The sequence below is a fragment of the Vipera ursinii genome (assembly GCF_947247035.1).
Source record: "Vipera ursinii genome assembly, chromosome: 3".
In the NCBI taxonomy this organism is placed as follows: Eukaryota; Metazoa; Chordata; class Lepidosauria; order Squamata; family Viperidae; genus Vipera; species Vipera ursinii.
Genome location: NC_139516.1, coordinates 5,039,189 through 5,062,522, shown reverse-complemented (window position 1 = coordinate 5,062,522; position 23,334 = coordinate 5,039,189). Strand labels below are relative to the sequence as shown.

Below are 23,334 nucleotides of genomic sequence, written 5' to 3'. Positions count from 1 at the left end.
GGCGTGAAAGCCGGGTGGGTGACTTTGGGCCAATCACCAGGAGATGGTGAGTTCTAGTCCCGCCTTAGGCATGAAAGCTGGCTGCGTGACTTTGGGCCAATCACCAGGAGATGGTGAGTTCTAGTCCCGTCTTAGGCGTGAAAGCCGGCTGGGTGACTTTGGGCCAATAACCAGGAGATGGTGAGTTCTAGTCCCGTCTTAGGCGTGAAAGCCGGCTGGGTGACTTTGGGCCAATCACCAGGAGATGGTGAGTTCTAGTCCCGTCTTAGGCGTGAAAGCCGGCTGGGTGACTTTGGGCCAATCCCCAGGAGATGGTGACTTCTAGTCCCGCCTTAGGCGTGAAAGCCGGCTCGGTGACTTTGGGCCAATCACCAGGAGACGGTGAGTTCTAGTTCTGCCTTAGGCATGAAAGACAGCTGGGTGAGTTTGGTCCAATCAATAGATGGTGAGTTCTAGTCCCGTCTTAGGCGTGAAAGCCGGCTGGGTGACTTTGGGCCAATCCCCAGGAGATGGTGAGTTCTAGTCCCGCCTTAGGCGTGAAAGCCGGCTGGGTGACTTTGGGCCAATCACCAGGAGATGGTGAGTTCTAGTCCCGTCTTAGGCGTGAAAGACGGCTGGGTGACTTTGGGCCAATCCCCAGGAGATGGTGAGTTCTAGTCCCGTTTTAGGCGTGAAAGCCGGGTGGGTGACTTTGGGCCAATCCCCAGGAGATGGTGAGTTCTAGTCCCGCCTTAGGCGTGAAAACCGGCTGGGTGACTTTGGGCCAATCCCTAGGAGATGGTGAGTTCTAGTCCCGCCTTAGGCGTGAAAGCCGGCTGGGTGACTTTGGGCCAATCACCAGGAGATGGTGAGTTCTAGTCCCGTCTTAGGCGTGAAAGCCGGCTGGGTGACTTTGGGCCAATAACCAGGAGATGGTGAGTTCTAGTCCCGTTTTAGGCGTGAAAGCCGGCTGGGTGACTTTGGGCCAATCCCCAGGAGATGGTGAGTTCTAGTCCCGCCTTAGGCGTGAAAGCCGGCTGGGTTACTTTGGGCCAATCCCCAGGAGATGGTGAGTTCTAGTCCCGCCTTAGGCGTGAAAGCCGGCTAGGTGACTTTGGGCCAATCACCAGGAGATGGTGAGTTCTAGTCCCGTTTTAGGCGTGAAAGCCGGCTGGGTGACTTTGGGCCAATCACCAGGAGATGGTGAGTTCTAGTCCCGCCTTAGGCGTGAAAGCCGGGTGGGTGACTTTGGGCCAATCCCCAGGAGATGGTGAGTTCTAGTCCCGCCTTAGGCGTGAAAGCCGGGTGGGTGACTTTGGGCCAATCACCAGGAGATGGTGAGTTCTAGTCCCGCCTTAGGCGTGAAAGCTGGCTGCGTGACTTTGGGCCAATCACCAGGAGATGGTGAGTTCTAGTCCCGTCTTAGGCGTGAAAGCCGGCTGGGTGACTTTGGGCCAATCACCAGGAGATGGTGAGTTCTAGTCCCGTCTTAGGCGTGAAAGCCGGCTGGGTGACTTTGGGCCAATCACCAGGAGATGGTGAGTTCTAGTCCCGCCTTAGGCGTGAAAGCCGGCTGTGTGACTTTGGGCCAATCACCAGGAGATGGTGAGTTCTAGTCCCGCCTTAGGCGTGAAAGCCGGCTGGGTGACTTTGGGCCAATCCCCAGGAGATGGTGACTTCTAGTCCCGCCTTAGGCGTGAAAGCCGGCTGGGTGACTTTGGGCCAATCACCAGGAGATGGTGAGTTCTAGTCCCGCCTTAGGCGTGAAAGCCGGCTGTGTGACTTTGGGCCAATCACCAGGAGATGGTGAGTTCTAGTCCCGTCTTAGGCGTGAAAGCCGGCTGGGTGACTTTGGGCCAATCCCCAGGAGATGGTGACTTCTAGTCCCGCCTTAGGCGTGAAAGCCGGCTGGGTGACTTTGGGCCAATCACCAGGAGATGGTGAGTTCTAGTCCCGCCTTAGGCGTGAAAGCCGGCTGTGTGACTTTGGGCCAATCACCAGGAGATGGTGAGTTCTAGTCCCGTCTTAGGCGTGAAAGCCGGCTGGGTGACTTTGGGCCAATCCCCAGGAGATGGTGACTTCTAGTCCCGCCTTAGGCGTGAAAGCCGGCTGGGTGACTTTGGGCCAATCCCCAGGAGATGGTGAGTTCTAGTCCAGTTTAAGCAGGTGATTTGGGCCAGTCACTCCCTCTTAGCCCAACCCACCTGACAGGGTTGTTGTGGTGGTGAAAGTAGGAGGCAGAATATATGTTGGATATCCAAATATATGTTGGGTACATATTTGCTGCCTTGAGTTATGTATAAAAAAAATAAGAAAGGAGACTTTTTTTTTGTCCTGTCTTTTTTTAAAAAAATGAATCCTAATGCTTGCAACAGCAAGATGAGGGAAAGTATCTGTTTTCACTTAATCCTACTTCCTTAATCCTTGTACCGGGGGCGTAGGAATACAGCTTTTCAAGTTTGGAAGTGGGAGAGGTTTGCTGTAGAGAAATTAACCAAAAAAAAAAAAAACGAACCTCCATTTGTACAGAAAGAGAAATGTAAAAAGGTTGGTCGATGCTGCGCTGAGGTGAATGCAACAACAGAAAATGTAGGGCAGGGGAATTCTGGGAGTTGAAGTCCGCAAGTCTTTAAATTGCCAAACCTGGACACCCCGGATTATAATAATATAATTATGTATTATTATAACATTGCAACGGGGTTGGGAGAGATTCCTTTGCCTGATAATTCTAATTTGGGGGTGTTTTTTCTTTGCAACTAATTGACTGCCTGGCTGTTTTTTCTTTTTCTTTTGTAAAAGTTTTCATTAATTTCCCTCCCCCCATACATTCAGCAATAATTTTTCAACCAACGTGCTGTCTGAGTTTACATTCGCTAACACGGATTTAATTCCCAATCCTTTTATTCTTTCCTCTCGCCATCGATAAAATAAGTCCCAAGTTTGATAATATTCCGTTTCTTCTTTTTCTTTCAGTCTCATAGTTTGGATGCACAAATCTCTGTGCATTCTAGTATTTTTTTTAAATTATTTCTTCATCTGATGGTATTTTCCAGAATTGTGCAAATAGAACTCTTGCCGCTGTTGTGACATGCAACATCAAATACAAGCTTTGTTTCTTAGCCTTTTCCGGCATTATACATTAATTTTTTTAAAAAAAAAAAGTTCAGGTGTAAAATCTAAATGTTCTCCCAACATCTTTTCTAGCCAGGTATGTATCTATTCCCAATAACTCTTTACTTTGTCACATGTCCACCAACCATGGTAATAAGTGCCTGGCTTATGTTTACATTTCCAACATCTATCTGACCTTTTTTTAAAACAAAATAAAAAGAAACGCTTCCTCGCTCAGCTGGTTTGTATGTTGTGTTCATAGACACGCTTTGCCCTACCAGTGGCAAGATCTTGCAGCTGTGCTTCCCCAACAAGCTAACCTTAATTAGTGTTAACCTTAGTTGGATTCCTTCCTTCTTTCTCTCCTTTTCTCCTTCTTTCTTCCTTCCTCCCTCCCTCCCTCCTTTTCCCTTCCTTCTTTCCTCCCTCTTTTTCCCTTCCTTCTTACCCCTCTCTCCTTCTTCCCTCCCTCCCTCCCCTTCTTTCTCCCTCCCTCCCTCCTTTTCCCTTCCTTCTTTTCTCCCTTTCTCCTTCTTTCTTCCTTCCCTCCCTCCCTCCCTCCCTCCTTTTCCCTTCCTTCTTTCCTCCCTCTCTTTCTACTTCCTCCCTTTTCCTTTCCTCCCTTTTTTCACCTTCCCTCCCTCCTTTTCCCTTCCTTCTTACCCCCTCTCTCCTTCTTCCTTTCCTCCCTCCCTCCCTCCCCTGCTTTCTCCCTCCCTCCCTCCTTTTCCCTTCCTTCTTTCCCCCTCTCCTTCTTCCTTCCCTCCCTCCCTCCCTCCCCTGCTTTCTCCCTCCCTCCCTCCTTTTCCCTTCCTTCTTTCCTCCCTCCCTCCTTTTCCCTCCCTCCCTCCCTCTCTTTCTACTTCCTCCCTTTTCCTTTCCTCCCTTTTTTCACCTTCCCTCCCTCCTTTTCCCTTCCTTCTTTCCCCCTCTCTCCTTCTTCCTTTCCTCCCTCCCTCCCTCCCCTGCTTTCTCCCTCCATCCCTCCTTTTCCCTTCCTTCTTTCCCCCTCTCTCCTTCTTCCTTTCCTCCCTCCCTCCCTCCCCTGCTTTCTCCCTCCCTCCCTCCTTTTCCCTTCCTTCTTTCCTCCCTCCCTCCTTCTTCCCTCCCTCCCTCCCTCCCCTTCTTTCTCCCTCCCTCCCTCCTTTTCCCTTCCTTCTTTCCCCCTCTCCTTCTTCCTTCCCTCCCTCCCTCCCTCCCCTTCTTTCTCCCTCCCTCCCTCCTTTTCCCTTCCTTCTTTCCTCCCTCCCTCCTTTTCCCTCCCTCCCTCCCTCTCTTTCTACTTCCTCCCTTTTCCTTTCCTCCCTTTTTTCACTTCTTCCCTCCCTCCCTCCTTCCCTCCCTCCCTCCCTCCCTTCTGTGAAACCAGCCAATCCATTCTTTCTACCAACCAGTTCCTAATTTGATCCGTGAAGCCCAGAATCTGAGTTAAAACTAAGCAGTCAGATTTTTCGGACTTTGTGTGAATGGGACGCATGTAAAATAAGGCTAAAGATCTCCAGTCCTTTCGCCGCGGCCTCAAAACACTCCTTTTCCACCTGGCTGACCTGGACTGGCAGGCATTTTAATTATGTTTACAATTTTTAATTTATTTTTAATTTTTAATTTCAATTTATTGCACAGATGACTTTAATTTTAATTTTATCTTAATTTCTGTACTTATTATATGTTATTTTTGTTAGCCGCCCTGAGTCCTTCGAGAGATAGGGCGGGATATAAGTCCCATTAAGAAAGAAAGAAAGAAAGAAAGAAAGAAAGAAAGAAAGAAAGAAAGAAAGAAAGAAAGAAAGAAAGAAAGAAAAGGGCTTAAGATTCTGTTACTTACTCTGAAAGCGATTTCCCTTGATTTAAACTCTGTTACCATTTCATGTTAAGGTGACCGCGCTGAAGCTGAACAATTTGCTAAGTTAATAAAAAGCCAGGTGAAATGTGCCAAAACTAAAGCAACGTATAAAGATTGACTGCATAGCAACAGGAATAGGCTGTAAGTAGGAGTGGAGCGCTGGCAATTGTGCGTTATTTTATAGTTAAGTGCAAAATAAAAAAAAAATCCATTTTTTTTTATTAAGTACAAAATCAAAAACCTACCGCCGTTATGCACTAGATTCTCCAAGTTGGGTGCAAAACTCCCATCTAGAATCATAGAATCCTAAGGCTGCAAGGGACCTTGGCGGTCCTCTAGTCCAACCCCCTGCTCAACGGAAAGAGACCTTATACCATCCTGGCCAACTGGTTGTCCGGTCTGTTCTTGAAAAACTCCAGTGAGGGACACCCACAACTCCGAGAGGCAAGCCTTTCCAATGATGGTTCCTTGTTCTCAGCCCTGCCTCTGGTTGTAACACTTTACACCCGGGAAGGCAGCCCTGGGCCACAGGACAGAGGTTAAAAAAAATTCAAAATAGTGGCCAGCACCACACGATCACAGCCTCTCCATTTGGGTGGGAAAGAGGCAAGGCTTTGATGACAAGATTGCAGCTGCCATCTTGACTTTTTTGACCGTCCTGCCAGTATCCCATAAAGCAGAATGTTATTTTCAAGCTGAAGTTGGCTTCCTTCCTTCCTTCCTTCCTTCCTTCCTTCCTTCCTTCCTTCCTTCCCCTAATCCACTCCTCCTTCCCTCCCTCCCTCCCTCCCTCCCTTCCTTCCTTCCTTCCCAAAAGTAATCCACTCCCTCCTTCCCTTCCTTCCATTTTCCTTCCTTCCTTCCTTCCTTCCTTCCTTCCTTCCTTCCTTCCTTCCTTCCTTCCTTCCTTCCTTCCTTCCCCTAATCCACTCCTCCTTCCCTTCTTTCCTTCCTTCCTTCCTTCCTTCCTTCCTTCCTTCCTTCCTTCCTTCCTTCCTTCCTTCCTTCCTTCCCAAAAGTAATCCACTCCCTCCTTCCCTTCCTTCCATTTTCCTTCCTTCCTTCCTTCCTTCCTTCCTTCCTTCCTTCCTTCCTTCCTTCCTTCCTTCCTTCCCATTTTCCTTTCTTTTTCCTTCCTTACTCCCTTCCTTCCTCTCCTCCCTCTCTTGCATCTCTCTGTTTCTCCTTCCTTCCTTTTTCTCTAATTTTCTCTATTAGAATAATCTTGTTGCAGGTAGTCCTCGACTTGCAACCTTTCGTTTAATAACCATACGACAACCCTGAAAAAAGTGACTTATGAGCATTTTTCACACTTAACGACCATTGCAGCATCCCCCTGGTCACGGTATCAAAATTTGGACTCTTGGCAACTTGACTCGTAGAGTTGGTCCCTTCCAACTCTGTTAACAGGTAGTCCTCGACTTACGACCACAATGGAGCCCAGAATTTCGGTTGCTAAGTGAGACATATGTTAAGTGAGTTTACGACCTTGTTTGCACCAGAGTTGTTAAATGAATCGCTGCAGATGTTAAGCTACTAACACGGTCGTTAAATGGATCTGGCTTCCCCATTGAGTTTGCCTGTCAGCAGGTCGCAAAAGGGGATCGCATGACCCCGGGACACACTGCGACCGTCATCAATACGAGTCAGTTGCCAAGCGTCTGAATTCTGATCACGTGACCAGGGCGATGCTGTGAAAAATAGTTATAAGTCCCTTTTTTCTATGCTGAGGTAACTTTGGAAGGTCACTAAACGTACTGTTGTAGGTTGAGGACTACCTGGTATTCTGTGAAAACTTTTTTTGTGGCAGAGGGACCAAACTCTCAAAATTCCCTAGAAGATGTTAAAGTTAAACCTCTGCCTCAACTTACAAGGTCTGCAGTATAGGTGTAATTCTGGCCTTTCTCGTGCCCTTCTAGTTTGCCATCTCTATGCCCGCCTCAGGAATCAGCTCTAGGAGAAAGGAGTCTGCAGTTTTTGCATAGTTTGGATGCAAAAATTTAATAATAATAACAACAACAACAACAACAACAACAATAAAGTTGGAAGGGACCTTGGAGGTCATCTAGTCCAACCCCCTGCTCAGGCAGGAAACCCTGTAACATTTCAGACAAATGGCTGTCCAGTCTCTTTTTAAAAACTTCCAGTGTTGGAGCGTTCACAGGTTCTGGAGGCAGGTTGTTCCCCTGGCTAATTGTCCTCACTGTCAGGAAATTTCTCCTTAGTTCCAGGTTGCTTCTCTCCTTGATTAGTTGGCATCCATATTTTTATTCCCCCTAAAATAATTTTACTGCTTGTCTTTGGGTGGCATGAACCTAGTTACAGGTTTATTTTATTTTATTTTCATCTTTTCAGTCTTTAAAACGATGGCTGTGTTCAAACAGTGTCGCCTCAGGTCAGATTGTACCAGATGTATTTCTATTTGTACTTTTTTTTTCTTTTTCGGAGGGCTTAACTTTTTGTGCAAAACTGGACCGGCTAATTTATTTGCTCAATGTGCAACTTTGGAAAAGGGAGTCAATTCAGAAACCGGGTTAAGACTATTGTGCAAACGTAGGTAATGTTCTCTCTTCTCTGGCCAAGCGCTCACCGTCTGCGGGAAAGGATGCGTTGTGTCGACATATTTAGAATTGAACATTAAAAAAGGAGAATATTTGTAGCTCGGGGGCGAAATGACGGGTCCTTGATGCTCTCTGAGCTTGGATATTTTTTTTCTTGCAGATCTTTCATTACCTAAACTAGGTAAGCTCATCACTGCGGGAAGGATGGGCGTTTGCTGTCCTTCCATTCTAGCCCTGATGATGTTACCTAGGTTGGTAGTGAAACGTCTGCAAGAAAACGACGGAGAGCACCAAGGACCCCACAGCTCCCCTTCTCCTCCTCCTCCTCCTCCTCCTCCTCCTCCTCCTCCTCCCCCCTCCTCTTTCTAGCACTGATGATGTTACCTGGTTAGGGTAATGAAATGTCTGCAAGAAAACAAGCAAACTCAGAGATTACCAGGGACCCCACAGTCCTCCTCTTCCTCTGCCTCCTCCCCCTTCTCCTCCTCCCCCCATACCCCCCCCACTCCCTTCTAGCACTGATGATGTTCCCTAGTTGGGTCATGAAACGTCTGCAAGAAAGCAAGCAAGCTCAGAGAGCACCAGGGACCCCACAGTCCTATTCCTCCTCCTCCTCCTCCTCCTCCTCCTCCTCCTCCTCCTCTCCAAAAGCCCCACTCTCTTCTAGCACTGATGATGTTATTTATTTTTATTTTTTATTTATTTATTTTAATTCCATTTATATCCCGCCCTTCTCCGAAGACTCAGGGCAGCTTACAAGCTTAGCAGTAGCCTTCATTCTATGTATATTTTTTATTTATTTTATTTTAATTCCATTTATATCCCGCCCTTCTCCGAAGACTCAGGGCGGCTTACAAGCTTAGCAGTAGCCTTCATTCTATGTATATGCCTGCTTGTTAGGGCTTTCACACACACACCCCAAGCGGCATTATTACAAAGTCAGCTTAATTGCCCCCAACAATCTGGGTCCTCATTTTACCTACCTCGGAAGGATGGAAGGCTGAGTCAACCTTGAGCCTGGTGGGACGTGAACCTGCACTAATTGCAGGCAGCTGGTGTTACTTAAGGAGGCATTAGCCCACTGCTCCACCAAGGCTCCACCAAGGTTCCCTAGTTGGGTCGTGAAACGTCTGCAAGAAAACAACCAAGCTCAGAGAGCACCAGGGACCCCACAGTCCTATTCCTCCTCCTCCTCTCCAAAAGCCCCACTCTCTTCTAGCACTGATGATGTTCCCTACTTGGGTAATGAAACGTTTGCAAGAAAACAAGCAAGCTCAAGAGAACACCAAGGACCCCTCAGAATTGAATACAGATAGTCCTCAACTTACAACACTTCACTTATTGACTGAAGTTACGGCATTGGGAAAAAAATTACGGCCTTTTTTCACACTTTGCAGCATCCCCATGTTCACATGAACAGAATTCAGATTTATATTTATATATATTTATATTTATTAAACTTACATACCGCCCTTCTCCCGTAGGACTCAGGGCGGTTCACAAGGTTTTTTAAAAACAATACAACAAATTACAGAAATTAAAAACAATTAAAATGATTACATTAACCTTGAATAAATAAAATCCCAATTAGAATCCAATTAAAACCCCAATTAATACTCTCAGTCCAGGCCCGAAAGCTCAAAGAGCCAGGTCTTCAGGTCCCGGCGGAATGAGCGAAGGTCAGGGGCAGTCCTAGGCTCTACGGGCAGCTGGTTCCAAAGGGCCGGTGCACCCACAGAGAAGGCCCTCCCCCTGGGTATTGTCCGCCGGCAATCTTTTACCGGCGGCACCCTGAGAAGACCCTCCCTGTGGGAGCGCACAGGACGAAGGGAGCTTGATGCCGGCAGCAGGTGTTCCCTCAGATATCCTGGACCCTCGCCATTTAGGGCTTTATAGGTCATCACCAGCACCTTGAATCTCACCCGGAGGGCAACCGGAAGCCAATGCAGCTCACGGAGCAGAGGTGTTACATGGGAGTAACGGGAAACCCCCATCACAACTCGCGCGGCTGCATTTTGCACCAGCTGAAGCCTCCGAGTGGTCCTCAAGGGCAGCCCCATGTAGAGAGCGTTGCAGTAGTCTAAACGGGAGGTCACGAGCGCATGAGTGACTATGCGTAGGGCATCTCGGTCCAGGTAGGGTCGCAACTGGCGCACCAGGCGAACCTGGGCAAAAGGCCCCCTGGTCACGGCTCCTATATGGTCTTCAAAACTGAGCCGCGAATCCAGGAGGACGCCCAAGTTGTAAGTTGAGAACTACAGTACCTGTGTATACCTTAGGCCAGGGGTCTTCAAACTTGGCCCTTTAATGATTTGTGGAGTTCAACTCCCAGAATTCCTCGCCTTAGCCGTTGCTGGCTGAGGAATTCTGGGAGTTGGAAGTCCACATGTCGTACAAGGGCCAAGTTTGAAGACCCCCTGCTTGTGGACTTCAACTCCCAGAATTCCTCAGCCAGGCACACTGGCTGAGGAATTCTGGGAGCTGAAGTCCACAAGTCATAAAAGGGCCAGGTTTGATGACCCTTGGCCTTAGGCTTTGCAACTTTCGTGGCTGGAATTCAACTCCCAGAATTCCCCAGCCAGGCATGCTGGCTGGGGAATTCTGGGAGTTGATGTCCACACATCTTAAAAGCGGCTAAGCTTGAGAAACCCTCCTTCAAAGGGATGCATTACTGCTGACCCGCCTATCAAGACTTTTTAGTCTTAAGACACACCAACCTTTCTTGGTTGGGTGTTCAGATGGTCTGGTGGGTGCCACTTTAGAGGAGCAAGATACCTGGTTCTGTTTTAAGATTGATCCAGCGGGGCTGTGATGAGGTTCTGAAGCAGCAGCACTGGGTTAAGGTCCAACTCTTTGATCTCCATCCCAGAAGGTTAAACCCCCCCACCCCTCTTGTCCGAATGTCCAGGTGCTTTGAGATGACACCCTTTCTTCTTTCTTTCAGCTATGGCAGACCCCTATACCTACAGAGTTGGAAAGAAGCTTGCAGGATCCAGCAGGGCCAACATGGAGAGAGAAAGCAGCAAGGCAGACCTGAAGGTTCATGCAGCCTACGAACAGTCTCACCTGGGTAGGCATGAAGTCTTCCAAGTGGTGTCAAGGGAGGTCAGCATTTGAATCCAGGGATGGGCATTTGCAACCCCCATAAATTTTTACGTGAGACAAGTGGGTCACCAACAAGCAAGTACCGAAGCGCATAACACGGAGGTCCCCAACCTGTGGGTCCCCGACCCACTATTGGTCTGTGGCCTATTCGCAACCGGGCTGTGGGAATGGCTGGCTGGTGCGCCTGTGTGCGCGCCTGCGTGCGCGCGCAGCCCCACTCATGCGAGTGTCACGAGCATTTGGGGCCTCACTCGCGCGAGCGTCACAGGTGCTCTCGGCCCCACTCGCCCTGCCCCTCCCACAAAAACCGTCCCCTCTTTTCCCCCCTCCCCCCCTGCCGGACCCCCAACCCGAAAAGGTTGGGAACTCTGGCAAAACACCAGCCAGGTCTCTGGAAGGCAAAATCACAAAACTGCTGGAGAAAGGAATGACGTTGGGAAGAATTAGCAGCAAAAGAAAACCAGGCCGTCAAAGAACATGGCGGCTGAACGCCATCAATGCTGATACCAGCCAGAATATGTTGTTGTTGGTAGCAAAGTCATGTCCGACCCATCGTGACCCCACAGACAACGTTCCTCCAGGCCTTCCTGTCCTCTACCATCTTCTGGAGTCCATTTAGGCTCACGCCTACTGCTTCAGTGACTCCATCCAGCCACCTCATTCTCTGTCGTCCCCTTCTTCTATTGCCCTCAACCTTTCCCAGCATTAGGCTCTTCTCCAGTGAGTCCTTCCTTCTCATTAGGTGGCCGAAGTATTTGAGTTTTAGCTTCAGGATCTGGCCTTCTAAAGAGCAGTCAGGGTGGATCTCCTCTAGGACTGACCGGTTTGATCGCCTTGCAGTCCAAGGGACTCGCAGGAGTCTTCTCCAGCACCATGGTTCAAAGGCCTCCATTCTTTGGCGCTCAGCCTTTCTTATGGTCCAGCTTTCACTGCCATACATTGCAACTGGGAAGACCATGGCCTTGACTATACGCACTTTTGTTGACAGGGTGATATCTCTGCTTTTTAGTGTGCTGTCTAGATTTGCCATGGCTTTCCTCCCCAGGAGCAAGCGTCTTTTTAAATTTCTTGGCTACAGTCCCCATCTGCAGTGATCTTGGAGCCCAGGAAAACAAAATCTGTCACTACCTCCATTTCTTCCCCATCTATTTGCCAGGAATTGAGAGGGCCGGATGCCACGATCTTGGTTTTCTTAATGTTAAGTTTCAACCCAACTTTTGCACTCTCCTTCTTCACCCGCATCAAGAAGCTCTTTAGCCAGAATGTAGAACAACTCAAAGAAGTACAGGTGGTCCTTGACTTACGAACACAATTCAGCCCAACCTTTTCTGTTGCGAAGTGAGACGGTTGTGGAGTGAACTTTGCCAAGCGTCTGAATCTTGATCATGTGACCGCGGGGATGGTAGGATGGTCATAAGTGTGAAAAACGGTCCCAAGTCACTTTTTTCCAGTGCCTTTGCTCGCTGTTGTAAGCCGTGGATTAGCTGTAGTGCAAGATCAGCAGATAGGAGAGTCCTGGGCCGTAGAACCGGCAAGGGTCAACAGCACAACTGAATGGGTGTGTCATCACAATTGTCATTCTCAAAAGCCTCTTGTGGAACCTCAAGAGAAGGTTGGGTTCCCCAGCCACTTCTTGCCGTGGTGCAGATTGCATTCTCACATGCAAGAAAACCTGTACACATCATTGATCATTGATGCTGGTTTTCAACGGCTTTCTTGTTTCGTTTTGTTTTCTCCCTTTCCCGGCAGGAAACGCAACGAGCGACAAAACAGACAGCAAACGGAAAGGAAGGCCGAAGGCTGAAAACCAGGCCTTGAAAGATATTCCCGTAAGATTTTAAATTATATTTTCTCTCTTCCCCCGGCAACTGGAGGAAGAAAAAAAAAAGAACGGCCTTGAATGGCTGAGCATTCCTTTTCCCGTAGGGTGGCTCAGGAGACGGGGAGTAGGTAGAGCCATAGGGCTGAAAGGGAACCCAGAGGTCTTCTAGTCCAACCCCCTACTTAAAGCAGGGGTCTTTATACCGCCCCAGTTAAACGGTCGTCCAATTTTTTAAAGAGCCTTGGTGGAGCAGTGGGCTAATGCCTCCTTAAGTAACACCAGCTGCCTGCAATTAGTGCAGGTTCGAGTCCCACCAGGCTCAAGGTTGGCTCAGCCTTCCATCCTTCCGAAGTAGGTAAAATGAGGACCCAGATTGTTGGGTGGCAATTAAGCTGACTTTGTAATAATGCCGCTTGGGGGGGGGGCTGAAAGCCCTAATAAGCAGGCATATACATAGGATGAAGGCTACTGCTAAGCACATTGATCTGTGCTTTAGATTGTAAGCCGCCCTGAGTCTTCGGAGAAGGGCAGGATATAAATGGGATTAAAATAAAATAAATAAATAAATAAAATTTTTCCTTGTAAACCTCCAGGTGGTAAATTCTAATCTCGCCTTAGGCACAAAAGCCTGCTGGGTGATTTGGGGCCAGTCTCCAAAAGGCAGTGAATTCTAGTCTTACCTTAGGCATGCAAGCCAGCTGGTAACTTTGGGCCAGTCTCGGGAGGAAGGAAGGAAGGAAGGAAGGAAGGAAGGAAGGAAGGAAGGAAGGAAGGAAGGAAGGAAGGAAGGAAGGAAGGAAAGAAGGAAGGAAGGAGGGAGGGAAAAGATTGACCACAGTAGCCTCCAATCTTCAGAAGAAACACAGACACTTAAGTTTTGTTTTTGTTGTTTTTTTAATCCCATTTATATCCCGCCCTTCTCCGAAGACTCAGGGCGGCTTACAATTTAAGCACAAACCATTGTGCTTAGCAGTAGCCTTCATTCTATGTATATGCCTGCTTGTTAGGGCTTTCACACACACCCCAAGCGGCATTATTACAAAGTCAGCTTAATTGCCCCCAACAATCTGGGTCCTCATTTTACCTACCTCGGAAGGATGGAAGGCTGAGTCAACCTTGAGCCTGGTGGGACGCGAACCTGCACTAATTGCAGGCAGCTGGTGTTACTTAAGGAGGCATTAGCCCACTGCTCCACCAAGGCTCCCACTTGCCCAAACTGTCGTATTCACCCATATGATGGATTCCAATTCCCATTTTCCAATTCCCATTTCCCCCAGGCAGGATGAGGATGATGGAACTTGTGCACCACTGCTGAGGGAGTCCAGCTGCTTTTAAGCCGCAGCAGAGGAAACACGCTATTTAGATTCATGTGCAATGATTCATTTCATGGATTATGATGAGGCCTTGGATTGCTTAAAGCCTGTAGCCGTTGGATATATTTTTTAAAAAATCTCCTCTTTAACCCATTTTCGTTTATTTGCTCCCTGGTGGAAAAAGCCTGCTTCTCCAGTGGATCTATCACTCATTCCTGGTGACAACTTGAAAACGTGCGGACTTCAACTCCCACAATTCCTCAATCAGCAAAACAGGCTGAGGAATTCTGGGAGTTGAAGTCCGCACCTTTCCGAGTCATCAGGGTTGCGAAACACTGTCTTTTTATCTTTCAAGCCCAGAATCCACCACCCACCCACCCCCTCCCCCGCTAGCATATGTAGACTACAACTCCCAGAATTTGCCCAGCTGTGGACCATCTCAAAAGTTATGAAGATTGAGCTAGGCGGCAGGGGTAGGCGACCTCGGCTCTTTTATGACTCATGGACTTCAACTCCCAGAATTCCTGAGCCAGCATGGGGGAACTATGGCTCCTTCATGTCTCATGGACTTCAACTCCCAGAATTCCTGAGCCAGCATGAAGGAAGTATGGCCCCTTTGTGGCTTGTGGACTTCAACTCCCAGAATTCCTGAGCCAGCATGGGGGAACTATGGCCCCTTCATGACTCGTGGACTTCAACTCCCAGAATTCCTGAGCCAGCATGGCTCAGCTTGGAAACCTCTCCCTTTCCCCTCAGCATGGCTGGCTCAGGAATTCTGGGAGTTGAAGTCCATGAGTCATAAAAGAGCCGAGGTTGCCTACCCCTGAGCTCCTAGGGTGAAGTTTTAGTCGTTCTCTTTCCTGCAGGATTTTAGTTTGCGTAACTTATCTCTGCACGAGTCTCTGTTCTTGGGTTGCTTCTTCCTGTTCCCTGGAACGGAAATATTTACTCTTCATGGCTCGGTGGAAAGCCTTGGGTTAGCTAGAGATGAAGCTGAGGAAGGCACAGCTGCACTATTCTTTAATCTTTCTGCTCCTTTTTTGTCACTTCCCCCCCTTCTCATTTTCTGGACTTTCTCCTCTCAGCTGCCTCTGATGAATCAATGGAAGGATGAATTTAAAGCTCACTCCAGGGTGAAGTGCCCTAATTCGGGCTGCTGGCTGGAGTTCCCCAGCATCTATGGCTTGAAATACCACTTCCAGCGGTGCCAGGGGGTAAGCAAACTCAGACCCGCTCTCCTAGTTGGGTGACCGCAACTCGTTGCAACTCTGGGGAGGTGTACAGGTAGTCCTTGATTTACGACCGCAGTTGGGACTGGGTTTTCTGTGGCCGAGCAAAGCGGTTCTTAGTGAGACAACCCAATTTTCACCACCCTTTTCTCAAGCCGTGGCAATTTGAAGGCGGGTGGACTTCAACTCCCAGAATTCCTCCGTCAGCTCTGCTGGCGGGGGAATTCTGGGAGTTGAAGTCCATCCCTTGTCAAGTTGGCGAGGTTGAGAAACCCTGCTCTAGAAAGGGTTCTGCTTGGGCTTCAGTCCCCAGAGTTCCCCAGCCAACATTGGGGAACTCTGGGAGTTGAAGTCCACAAAGCTTAAAGTTGCCAAGATTGAAAAATGCTGGTCTAGAATAGGCCAAAGGAAAGCTCAGCGGCTTTGACCTGCTTGTTAATCTTCACGTTACCACTAGGTTTTTAACTCATCTCTTTAAGGGTGCTTTATGAATTCATCCTCAAGTAAGGTAGAACGCTATGGATGTCTCATGTTGTTAGCCAAATTGGATTATCACCATTGGACAGCAGAACCGGTGTTTTGTCTACAACAGCTTCCTCCCCCAACCTGGCGGCCATCTAGTTATGGAAACTTCAAGTCCCAGAATTCTCAGCAGCAGCAGTAGTGACAGCAGAGGAGAATTCTGGGACTTGAAGTCCACCTGAGGTTACCCAGGTTAAGAGATTTAACCCAATCTAAAAGATGGATATTTTATTTTATTTTATTTTATTATTTTATTTTATTTTTTTTTGCATTGTATTGTATTTTTTATTTTTGTATTGTATTGTATTTTTGTATTGTATTTTATTATATTTTATTTTATTTATTTATTTTTGTTTTATATTATTTTATTTATATTTCATATTTTCTTAACCACCCATTTCTCTCAGAGAGGGGCTGTGGGCGGTAGACAATGGAATCCATAAATTTACATTAAAGTCAGAATTAATTTAAGATCAGAACGTTTTGAAATTGTAAAAATAACTTTGTAAAATTTCAAAAGGTCACAAATTCCAAAATTGGGGGGGAGGGGGTTGTTAGCAGTTATTAATAGAGGCGGGAGCTCGCCGTAGTCGTCCCCACGGAAGTCTGGGCCTCTGTGTTCCTCACCCAAGGCCACACAGCCATGTTTTGATGCCTTTGCAGAAGCCAAGATATATATTGCGTTTTTCCCCCTCTTTTGCTCTATTTCCACTGCCTTCTTTCCTTTTTTCTCTCCTCCTTCTAGGGCGCCGTTGTTGAGAAACGCACTTTCCCCTGCCTGTACTGTGAAGCTGTCTTCACATCAAAAACCCAGCTGGAAAAACATTGCCTCTGGAACCATTTGGAAAGACCGTTGCCGGCAGCCGGCCCCCCAGCAGAAAACAAAATGCAGAAGGCAACCAGCAAGGGGGCAGGGAAGAAAAGGTAGGGGCCAGGGCCTCTGGAACAAGAGGAGGGGCTAGGCAGGGGAAGCTCCTCCCCCTAACTGCCTGGATCTGGAATGATCACCGGCTGTCAAGCCGTGGTGTAGGTAGGAGAAGGCGCGGTAGAATCTGGGGGCGGAGTCAAAAGAGCTATCAGTCTAGCATCTCTACATAGCCAGAAGCAAAGTGAATCCAACTCTCCTTGAATTCCATGGACTCTGAGTTATCTCCTAGCAGACGCTAACCCTTAGTTGAGAAGATTCAGTTGATTTGAACCTTCATGGGGATCTGTGGTTGTTGTTTTTTTTTGCACCTGATAGAGCAGGGGGCTGGACTAGAAGACCTCCATGGTCCCTTCCAGCTCTGTTCTGTTCTGTTCTTTCTGTTCTGTTCTGTTCTATTCTGTATTTCTATTTCTATTCTATTCTATTCTGTATTTCTATTCTGTTCCATTGTATTCTATTCTGTATTTCTATTCTATTCTATTCTATTCTATTCTATTCTATTCTATTCTATTCTATTCTGTATTTCTATTCTATTCTATTCTATTCTATTCTATTCTATTCTATTCTATTCTATTCTATTCTATTCTATTCTATTCTATTCTATTCTATTCTATTCTATTCTATTCTACTCTATTCTACTCTACTCTACTCTACTCTACTCTATTCTGAACTGGGCAATGATGGCCCCTTCACAACTTGTGGACTTCTGCTCCCAGAATTCCTGAGCCAGCATGGCTGGATGAGGAATGCTGGGAATTAGTCCACAGATTGTAAAGGAGCCCTGGTTGCCGACCTCTGCTATAGGAGAAGGAGTGGCAGAGGCTGGGGGCGGAGTCAAAAGAGGAACCAGCCTACAATCCCAGCGTAGTCATAGGCAGACTGAGTCCAAACCTTTTGGATTCCATTGACCCGTACCTAACGCTAACCTTAGCTGAGGAGATTCCTGCGAAAGGGCTTTTAGCCATAGAGCAGCTTCACTGGACATGGTTTTTTGCGCCTGCCTCGTACCCGGCTTGACTTCTCCTTAACTCTGCCATTTGCCCTAGAGCTGCTGAACGGACCGTGAACCCCTCTCTTCACCCCAAACAAGCAAAGGTGGAGAAGGCAGTCGCCTTGCAGCACCCCGAGAACGGAGAGCATACGGCCGTGAGCCAAGGCATCCGGGTTTTGCAGACCGCTGCGGCTGGCGGCGGGGAAGGGGCTGCAACTCCGCTGGGCCAGACGCCGGGCAGCCGAGGCGCTAAACATCAGGCGAGCAGGCAGGCCTTTAAGCAGGAGGAAGACCCCGAAAGGATGAAGCACAGTAAGATTAGAGCAGCATTTTTCAAACTTTTTTTTGGGGGGTGGGGGGCGCAGAGGCACCCCTTCCTCTGAGTTTACAATTAGAAGGACGCGTGGTGTGTTGCTTGCGTTGTGGAATGGGACGATCTAAATTCTATTTTTTTAATTTTTTTATTGATTTTCTAATGTTAGAATTATATCTTTGAAAAGCAACGTGGCGGCTGAGTTACAATAATTCAGTTACATACAGATGTCATTCGTGCAAATCTCAAACTATTACAGTAAATATTTCCTCCCTTTTCCCCTTAATATGTACTGTCTCGTATTTAAATTAATGCACTATTTATTCCATCAGTCAAATGAAAAATAACTTTTACATTGATCAAAATTTTTTAGTTTATATGTATCTTGACAGTTTTAACATTCAGTCTTATAGACAATCTGTAACCTAGTGAATTTTTTACCAATTTTAATTTTCCATCGATATTTAAATTTAATGTGTTTAATATTTTATCATTTCCAAGTTTTAAATGACCCCAGTTCCCTTTGTCACAATTCCTCACAACTTCTGATATATATATATACATATACATATACATATACATATACATATACATATATATATATATATATATATATATATATATATATATACACACACACACACACACACACACATATATATATATATATATATGTGTGTGTGTGTGTGTGTGTGTGAAGTATTTGTCAAGGCTTTTTGAAATTCTTTATTAGCAATTTGAATAATTTGCACATAGATATAGATATAGATATATAGATATAGATATAGATATAGATATATAGATATAGATATAGATACACACACACACACATACATATACATACACATACACACACATACATATACATACACACACACACATACATACATATACATACACACACACACACACACACACACACATATATATGAATGTAATAAATATGGCTTAACGTAGCAGTAAGAATGAAAATTATTAGCTTAAATATGATATAGAAGGTACAAAGAGGAAGAGAGAGGAAGTACTAAACACTGAAATAAAAGAAATTTTGGTTACGAAAATTTAAGATATTTGGAAATTATTAGAAAACAAGAATATTATATTGTATTATTAATTTGTTGATGTAGATGGTGAGAACTTAAATAGATAAGACGTGTTTCCTGGAACAATCTAAATTCTAAACTGACCAACATCTCTGCATAAGCAGAACTGCCTACCTTTCTTTAGCCAAGGCCATTGCAGGTGATCCTCAACTTACAACAGTTTCGTTTAATGACCGTTCAGAGTTACAATGGCACTGGAAAAAGTGACTTGTGACCGTTTTTCATCCTTATTAGGGGAAAAAAATCTCCAGGGTCACATGATCAAAATTCGGACAACTGGTAACTGGCTTCTATTTATGACGGTTGCCCTTACCTGGGGTCATGTGATCCCCTTTTGCGACCTTCTAATGGGGAATCCAGATTCAGTTAACAACCAGATTACTTATTTAACAGCCGCAGTGATTCACTTAGCAAGGGTGGAAAGAAAGTCCATAAAATTGGGCCAAAGTCACTTAACAACTGACTCGCTTAGCAGCAGTCAGTTGGGGCTCAATTGTGGTGATAAACCGAGGACTACCTGTATACCTTTATTGTAAAAGTAAATTCTGCTGGTTGATTTTGCAGTATCTTCCTTATTTGGTGGTGGTGGTGGGGGGACATTCCTTGAAATTATCCTGCCTGGGTCACCAGCATTTGGAAGTCTCAGCTCTAAACATTGTGGAAAGATTATGCATTCTCTCTTGGGTTGTTATTTTCTGAACCCAAGATTCTAGTCCTTATGTTAATGAAGACAAATTTGGAATCTGTATGGATACTAATTAGCGAAACCTCAGAAGCTCCCAGAAGGCTAAGGAGCTGGAGGGTGAGGGTAGGGAATTCTGCACCCCATTTTAGTAATTGATTTATTGAGTTGCCAAATTTCTACCCAAATGTGATCCAGAGACTTAACAGCCCAAGGAAATGAATTAGAATTATTAGAATTAGAATTAGAGTCAAGCTATTCTCCAAAGCGCCTCTGAAGGCAGGGCAAGAAGCAACAGATGGAAACCAATCAAGGAGAGAAGCGACCTGGAACTAAGGAGAAACTTCCTGACAGTGAGAACAATTAACCAGTGGAACTACCTGCCTCCAGAAGCTGTGAATGCTCCAACCCTGGAAGTTTTTAAGAAGAGACTGGTCTGCCATCTGTCTGAAATGGTATAGGGTTTCCTGCCTCAGCAGGGGGTTGGACTAGATGACCTCCAAGGTCCCCTCCAACTATTATTATTATTATTATTATTATCATCATCATCATTTTTATTAATAACTAGTAAAAACCAGGACAGTGTCTACCACCAAAGACACTACAGAACATTTCAGTGACAATATTGTTCCAGTTACGGGCAGTGAGCAGGCTCTTGTTGTAGACGAGGTCCCCAGTGAGCTGGCCGCAGTAACCCAGGAACGGAGCTAAAGTTGTTGGAACTGCCACACAATTGATTGTCCGTCCTTTTTGAAATGACACGCTGCTTATCTCTGTGGATCCATCCTTTTGGGGATTGCTGCACTGTCAGGTGTGAGGAGCCAGAGTGACACACGGAGCTAAGTGAGACAGCTGCTAAGTGAGTTTTGCCCCATTTTGACAGTTAGAACAATTAACCAGTGGAACCACCTGCCTCCAGAAGCTGTGAATGTTCCAACACTGAAAGTTTTTAAGAAGAGACTGGACAGCCATTTGTCTGAAATGGTATAAGGCTTCCTGCCTGAGCAGGGGATTGGACCAGATAACCTCCAAGGTCCCTTGCAACATCAGCATCATCGTTGAATTAGAATTAGAATTAGAATTAGAATTTTTTGGCCAAGCGTGATTAGACACACAAGGAATTGGTCACTGTAAAAAGAGTAGAACCATAAAAAACAACAACAATAAAAATAGAGACCGGGGAGGGCTGGATAAAAGTCAGGAGAAGTCAAACCGGATTTATCGTATCGAGCAATTAAATTTTAACGCAGCTTATTTTGTTCTCTCTTTTCAAGGCCATCAGTTTGAGGAATAAATTATGCAAAACCACGTGCTAACTGCAGAAAAGCGACTCAACGCCCAGGGGTTTGACCAAAGTTTTATTTCTGTTTTCTCCTTTTTGAGTTAGGAAGGAAACAGAAAACGCCTAAGAAGTTCACCGGAGAGCAGCCATCTATCTCAGGAACGTTTGGATTAAAAGGTAAAACCAAAGACGTCTCCGGTTTTTTTTCATCCCTCGCCAATAATCCAATAATAATATCTCGGTAAACACGGGAACGTTTGAACTCTTTTACCTGCAAAGCTGAGGGGTGGGCTTGGTGCTCTCTGAGCTAGCAGACGTTTTCTTGCAGACGTTTCATTACCCAACTAGGTAACATCATCAGCCGTGATGAAGTCAGGGCTGATGATGCAAGAAAACCTCCAAGCTGTTGTTAGCTGCGAAGTCGTGCCCGACCCATCGCGACCCCGTGGACCACGTTCCTCCAGGCCTTCCTGTCCTCTACCATCTTCTGGAGTCCATTTAGGCTCATGCCTCCTGCTTCAGTGACTCCATCCAGCCACCTCGTTCTCTGTCGTCCCCTTCTTCTCTTGCCCTCGATCTTTCCCAGCATTAGGCTCTTCTCCAGTGAGTCCTTCCTTCTCATTAGGTGGCCAAAGTATTTGAACTTCAACTTCAGGATCTGGCCTCCTAAAGAGCAGTCAGGGTTGATCTCCTCTAGGACTGACTGGTTTGATCGCCTCGCAGTCCAAGGGACTTGCAAGAGTCTTCTCCAGCACCAGAGTTCAAAGACCTCTGGCATCTGACCATCTACAATGTAATTGTTGTTGTTGTTAGTTGCAAAGTCATGTCCGACCCATCGCGACCCCATGGACCACGTTCCTCCAGGCCTTCCTGTCCTCTACCATCTTCTGGAGTCCATTTAGGCTCACGCCTACTGCTTCAGTGACTCCATCCAGCCACCTCATTCTCTGTCGTCCCCTTCTTCTCTTGCCCTCCACCTTTCCCAGCATTAGGCTCTTCTCCAGTGAGTCCTTCCTTCTCATGAGGTGGCCAAAGGATTTGAGCTTCAACTTCAGGATCTGGCCTTCTAAAGAGCTAAGAGAGCACAAAGGGTGCCACAATCATTGGTGGTCCTCCTCCTCCTCCTCCTCCTCCTCTCTACATCCCACACTGCCTTCTAGCCCTGATGATCTTAACCTAGTTTGGGTTGTGAAACATCTGCAGGAAAACAAGCATGCTCCAAGAGCACCTCGTTTCAACCCCGGAGCCAGGAACTGCCCAACGCTCATCCCTTCCAAAATTAATTCCTGCTTTTCACCAGGGCTGGCGAAAGCAGAAGACAAGGCTAAAGCACACCGCGCAAAGAAGCTGGAAGCTTCCCTCCTCGGCAGTAATGCCGAAGATCGTAAGAAAAAGCTGACAGGATCCAGTGTGAAAAAAGAAAGCACCAGCATATCAATAGCTCACTCAGCTGCAGGTAAGATTGACCCGGATGCTCTGTTAGTAGCAATTCCCTTATTTCGCTAGTCAGTGTTTTTTTTTTTTTGAAGCTTGAGCACTTTAAGACTTGTGGACTTCAACTCCCAGAATTCCCTAGCCAGCCATGCTGGCTGGGGAATTCTGGGAGTTGAAGTCCACAATCTTAAAGGAGCCAAGTTTCAGAAACATTGCGTTAAGTTGATGGTAGCTTGTAAACTACCGGTATTTGATTCCCTCCCCCCCCCCCGGTAGCTTTTATGGCCCGTGAGCACTTTAACCTTGGTTCTTAACCAGGTTAATCCCCAAATCATAGAATTGTACCGTCAAATGGGCAGCGTTTGGGGATACCCAGTCCTCCTTCCCCAAACCTTTATAAAGATATCTGATTTTAACAGCATTGTGCAGTTACAAGTATTCCTTGACTTACAACCATTTGTTTAGTGACCATTCAAAGTTACAATGACACCGGAAAAAGTGACTTATGACCATTTGTCCCATGATTGTGGCAGCATTCCGCACAATCAAGTGATCAACATTCAGACGCTTCTCGACTGGTTCATATTATTATTATTATTGTTATTGTTATTATTAATCATCATCATCTCCTGGTACAGCGATATCAATTAACTGTAGCGAACCGAAGCATACAGTTGACTGATATCACTGTACCAGGAGATGCCAGAGTCAAAGAAAAAGAACTGGAAAAAATTACGAAATACCGCGACCTGGCCATCAAAACTGTACGATTATGGATGAAACGCATAACAGTGATACCCATTGTCATCGGGACACTGGGAACTATGTCCAAAAACTTTGCAAAATACATCAAGAAATTGCAGCTTCCATTTTAAGGAGGTAGCTGGTTGTTCCCTAGGATGCTGGCAGCAGCCCATGTCAACCGTTAGTGCCAGTCAATTTGAGTGTTCAGTTGACTGAGTCATGTTTTATGAATAAAAGTTTTATATAATAATAATAATAATAGTTGGAAGGGACCTTGGAAGCTCAGGCAGGAAACCCTACACTATTTCAGACAAATGGCTGTCCAGTCTCTTCTTAAAGACTTCTGGGGTTGGAGCATCCACAACTTCCGGA

General features: G+C 46.4%; 1 protein-coding gene across 1 annotated transcript in view; it reads left to right on the top strand.

The window, feature by feature from the left end:
* Positions 1–23,334, top strand: part of ZNF512B (zinc finger protein 512B) — a 45,013-nt gene that overhangs the window by 5,700 nt on the left and 15,979 nt on the right. Inside the window, exons 2-8 of the mRNA XM_083361046.1 lie at positions 10,439–10,564; positions 12,349–12,428; positions 14,820–14,948; positions 16,231–16,409; positions 17,460–17,716; positions 20,890–20,961; positions 22,085–22,240. Of these exons, the coding sequence (XP_083217172.1) occupies positions 10,441–10,564; positions 12,349–12,428; positions 14,820–14,948; positions 16,231–16,409; positions 17,460–17,716; positions 20,890–20,961; positions 22,085–22,240 (997 nt within the window). The 5' untranslated portion in view covers positions 10,439–10,440. The remainder of the gene's footprint in view (positions 1–10,438; positions 10,565–12,348; positions 12,429–14,819; positions 14,949–16,230; positions 16,410–17,459; positions 17,717–20,889; positions 20,962–22,084; positions 22,241–23,334) is intronic.